Below are 4,594 nucleotides of genomic sequence, written 5' to 3'. Positions count from 1 at the left end.
ACTATATTAGATATTATACGACTGCATCCTATGTAAAATATAATAACAAGTGTTATCATAAAATGCAACTAGAGTGTAGCCTGCATAGCAATCTCATGACAATGCTTCCCCCCCCCCCAGAAAGTGTTCTGTACATTAAATTCCTGTCACACCCTCGGAAGTCCACGTGTGCTGCCAGGACTGGAGTGACACAGGCCAGCGTGTCCGCGAAGGCGCGCCGGGCGCGGGGCGGCGACCCCTGTGGACACCGCGCTCTACACCCACTCCGACTTCTGGGTTCGCAGGTGTGGGGCGCTGCCCGCCGCGGCCAGCCGGCCGGGGGGCTGCCGCGGAGGGGACGAGGACGGCCCATCCAGGCGGGCCCGAGAGCCGAGGGGCTGCTCCCCGGAGCCCGCCCAGCTCCTCGGGTCCTGGCTGGCCTGTCCCTGGGGCCCGCCTCGGGGCCGCGGGTCAGCCACGGCCATCGGGCCACGGGCCGGAGACGACGTGGCCCGGCTCTGGTCTTCCTCTGGAAGCCCCGCGTCCCCGGGGCCGCGGGCGCCCTGCCCTCGGCCCCACTCGCCCGGGGCCGGGCGCACCCCCGCCCCATCCACCCACCCGCGGTCTTCGTCCATCCCACTGGGAGACGGCCCGAGTCCCCGCGCCGGGCCGGGGGCCGCCGGGGCCGGGCGCTCCTTGCCGGGGGAGCCGCCCCGCGAGCCCGGCCCGGGACGCCCGGCGCGCCTTCTCCGCAGGCAGCAGGTCAGATCGACGACGCCCAGGAGGAAGGAGAGCGCGCTCACCGCCCAGATGAACAGCATGAGGACGGACTTCTCCGTGGGCCGCGAGACGTAGCAGTCCACGGCGCTGGAGCAGGGCGGGTGCGTGCAGGAGAACCTCTCGGGAACCGAGAAGCCGAAGAGGAGGTAATGCAAGGCCCCGGACGCAGCCTCCAGCAGGGTCCGGAGAAACACGTGCGCCCGGTAGGCCCAGGAGAAGTCGGGCGCCACGCGGAGGCGCCCAGCGCCGCCGGCGCCTGCGCAGTCCGGGTCTGCGCCGGGCGGCTGCGCGGAGGCGAGGCCCTCCGCGCATGCGTGCGGGCCGCGGGCCTCCAGGGCGGCGAGCCTCGCGCCCCGGTGGACGGCGTAGGCGCTGAAGACGGCGTAGGGCAGGAGCACCGCCACCGTCTGCACCAGCCAGAAGCGCAGCGGCGACACCGGGGAGAAGGCGTCGTAGCAGACGTTGGCGCAGCCCGGCTGTAGAGTGTTGCAGACGAAGCGCTCCTGCTCGTCCTGGTAGACCGGGTATCCTGCCAGGACCACCGCCAGCACCCTCACCAGCAGGGTGAAGATGAGCCAGATCTTGCCTGGAAAAGAGCACGCACCTTCGTTGTCAATGTGTTCCTTCCGAGGCTGAGCGTGGAGCAGGGCTAGGGCATGGACTTAGAGCCGTGGCCTTGAGCCTGTGTGCTGCTGGAGATCAAACCCGGGCGAGGGGTGAGAGTGTGTGGGCACTAACGAGGGAAAGGTCTGGAGTTCGAACCCAGCCCCCTGCCTGAGGACCGGGCTCACTGTCTGCAGGCCTAGCCACTCAAGAGGACCAAGGTTCAAAGCCAGCCTGGGCGGGGGGGGGGGGGGGGGGGAAGGTACAAAAGATCCCATCTCCAATTAATCAGCCACAAGAAGAGCAGGTCTGAATGTATGGATAAAGGGGCCGTCAGCCATCAGAAAGAAACCCGAGAGGATAAGGTCTTGAGTTCAAGCCCCGGAACACACACACACACCAATAAATAAGTAGGATGGGGTGTGGTTCAGTGATAAGACTACTGGCCTAGCATGCTCTACGGGCCTCATGTTCCACCCTCAACACCACAAAAATTAAGCTAAAATAAATATAACGAAACTAAACTTGGAATTTGGTTTAAACTATCCAAGAGAACTTATTAACCTTAACCAATGACCTTAACCAATAAATACTTAAAAGCTAGAAGGTGAAGAAAGCATAAGCCAAGCATTACTTTCTCCGTATCACATGACTTGTTTTCCTGGTAATGTAGCCCCCCAAAAAGAGGTTTACACAAAGCAGTTTCTCCCTGCTTCCGCCTTTACCTTCAGCAACCCAGGCCCAGCAAGAAGAGACCCAGTGAGAGAAGGGTGCTCATGCCAGGACTTCTTTCTTCTTATACAACAAAGAGCTGTCAGAGGTCAGCTCAAGCTTTTAGCGCCCTTACTCCTTGATGCACTGGCTTTCTTCCTTTCTTTGTTCTTTTTTTTTTTTCGGTGGTGATGATCGTATTGGGACTGGAACTCAGGGCCTGGGCACTATCTTGTAGCTTTATTGCTCAAGACTTGAGTCACAGTTCCACTTCTATGTTTTAGCTGATTAATTGGCAATAAGTGTCTCCTGGACTTTGGTGACAAGGCTGGCTTCAAACTACAATCCTCAGAGCTCAGCTTCCTTAGTAGCTAGGATTACAGGCGTGAAGTACTGGAGTTGAGATACAGTGGACCAAGCAAACTACACTCTAGAATATGCCCCAGCTCTTTAAGAAAGACCTAGGTCAGACACAGCAACAAAAACAACAGAGCAGGAGTTTTAGGGTTCCCTGGGACTCACCCACAATGGTCACATTACAGTTCAATGTGATGATCAGAAAGCCCATCAAGTCCAAGTTCTCCATGCTTCCGCAACAGCAGACTGGCAATGTCACAGGATCGCCAAGGATGCTAACGACGAGAAATGAATACGTTTCCAGGTGACCGTTGAAGCTCTGCACGCAGGACTGAGCAAGAAGCCAGTGCTGCTGTTTACAAGTGAAGATGGCCCTCTGCCTCTGAAGCGCTGTGTTCCTGGCAAGTGTGTGGCTATTCTTACCCTGCTGGGATATTCCAGGCTGCGGCTGTGCACGTTTGTCTCCACCAGGACAGCCAGAAGCTTCGGGATATAATAAAAGCAACTACTCTTAGCCCAAGAAAGAAAATGCCTGGTAAGCCAAGTAAGTCTCCCTATTGAAAACCTGATGTCTCTTTGGAAACATTTCCACGAGCATTTCATGTGTGCAAGAAGCCCCAGAGAGCCCCCTCTGTCCTCTGCTACACACACCCAATATCGTAGTACCTGGGCCATTGAGACAAGCACAGGGCAGCTCTCCCTGTCACGGCCTTATACTGCGACCCAGGGGACAAAAGGCTGGTGTGGAGCCCAGGCCAGCCCTGCACTGTCAGAGACCAAGGAGTTAAATGGAACAAAACAAAGACCCTCTAGCCTTGAGCAAATCGCATCTGGTTGAGTCATCTGCACAAAATATTTCTCGGAATAACCGCAGGTGGTTGCTTGGGTTAGCACAACGGCCAAAAGAGCAGCCTGACCCACCCCTAACCTTGAGACTTCTCCTTCTTGTTATCACAGAAACTCTCCATCCCCCCCCCCTCTATACTCCCTTCCTTACACTCAGGGTATATAAACCCTGCTTTACTTTTAATAAATGAGGCCTTGACGCGACTCAGATTGTCTCTGTCTTTCTTTATGCGCCTGGTCTCCTTCCTCTCTTTCCCCCATTGGTTTTCTTCTTTCAGGAGGTGCCTCTTCGAGCCGCACGAATAGCTGAACCCGCGGGTCGGGAGAAGTGGCGCCCAACGTGGGGCTCGAAGCACGGTGACCTACCGGACGGCGTGGAGAACAGGGGACCCCGACTATATTAAGGTAGAGACGCCCACACCGCATCGCTCGTGCACCGTGGGAGAGTCTTGAGGTAAGTTCTGCCGTCCCATCAACCATGGGCAAAGCATTATCAAAAGAGGTTTTATTTATAAAAGAAATGAAAGGATCACTTAGGGAGAGAGGAATAAGAGTTAAAAAGAAAGATTTGGTAAAATTCTTTTGTTTTGTTGGAGAAAAGTGTCCGTGGTTGGTCTTGCACGGACCAGACATCCATCCCCTTACCTGGAATAAGGTAGGAAAAAATATCAATGATTTACTCCGTCAGGGAGAGGAAATCCCCGAGGCCTTCTTTAGCTTCTATGGGGTTATTAGAGATATTTTAAAGGAAGCAGAGGAGGGAGGTGACAGTGTTTGCTTACTAGCTTTAACAGAGGATTACCTAACGGAGTCACGTTGCCCGTCTCGCAAAAGTGAAAGTGACAATGAAAAACCTATGGTCACTGGCCTTCGGCCTGGCTCACGCACTCCCTCTGTGATTGATGAGCCTGTGCCCTCAGGACGCCGCTTGGCGTCACCTTTAATCCCCGAAAAAGAGAAACAAGTCCAACCCCCTTTAGAAGACAGCATCAAGAACAATACTAAAAAGAAAAATATGTCACTAAAACCTTATAAAAATATTTATCCTATTATTCCTAAGACTTCTCCTGATAATGGCAGGCTCAACCCCCCCTCTGAGGTGGAGCTAGAGGAGGAGGCAGCGCATTATGAGGAAGAAAGATATGGCCCTTTTCCTCTTCCCCAAGTTTCTGCAGCTACACAGACTCCAGAGATAAGGGCCCTTCACTGGCCCACCCCTCCCCCCTATCCAGACACCTCTCTCCTGTCAGCCCCACCACAGGAAATGGTGAGATCATTCTCTGTTCCTCCGGAGGTGCAAGGTCTCCTTAAATCCAAA

At 55.2% G+C, this 4,594-nt stretch overlaps 1 protein-coding gene across 1 annotated transcript; it reads right to left on the bottom strand.

Moving 5' to 3' along the window:
• Positions 1-254: 254 nt before the first annotated feature.
• Positions 255-2,659, bottom strand: Gjd4 (gap junction protein delta 4). Its single transcript, XM_090319160.1, has 2 exons — positions 2,596-2,659; positions 255-1,345 (listed from the first exon to the last, which is right to left on the bottom strand). The coding sequence occupies exons 1-2, from the start codon at positions 2,657-2,659 to the stop codon at positions 255-257; spliced, it is 1,155 nt and encodes a 384-aa protein (XP_090175286.1).
• Between the last annotated feature and the right edge of the window lie 1,935 nt (positions 2,660-4,594).

The sequence above is a fragment of the Megascapheus bottae genome, chromosome 26, assembly GCF_031878675.1.
Source record: "Megascapheus bottae isolate mThoBot1 chromosome 26, mThoBot2.hap1, whole genome shotgun sequence".
Classification (NCBI taxonomy): Eukaryota; Metazoa; Chordata; class Mammalia; order Rodentia; family Geomyidae; genus Megascapheus; species Megascapheus bottae.
Note: the sequence above shows the minus strand (reverse complement) of the source record. Positions and strands in the feature narration are given on the sequence as shown.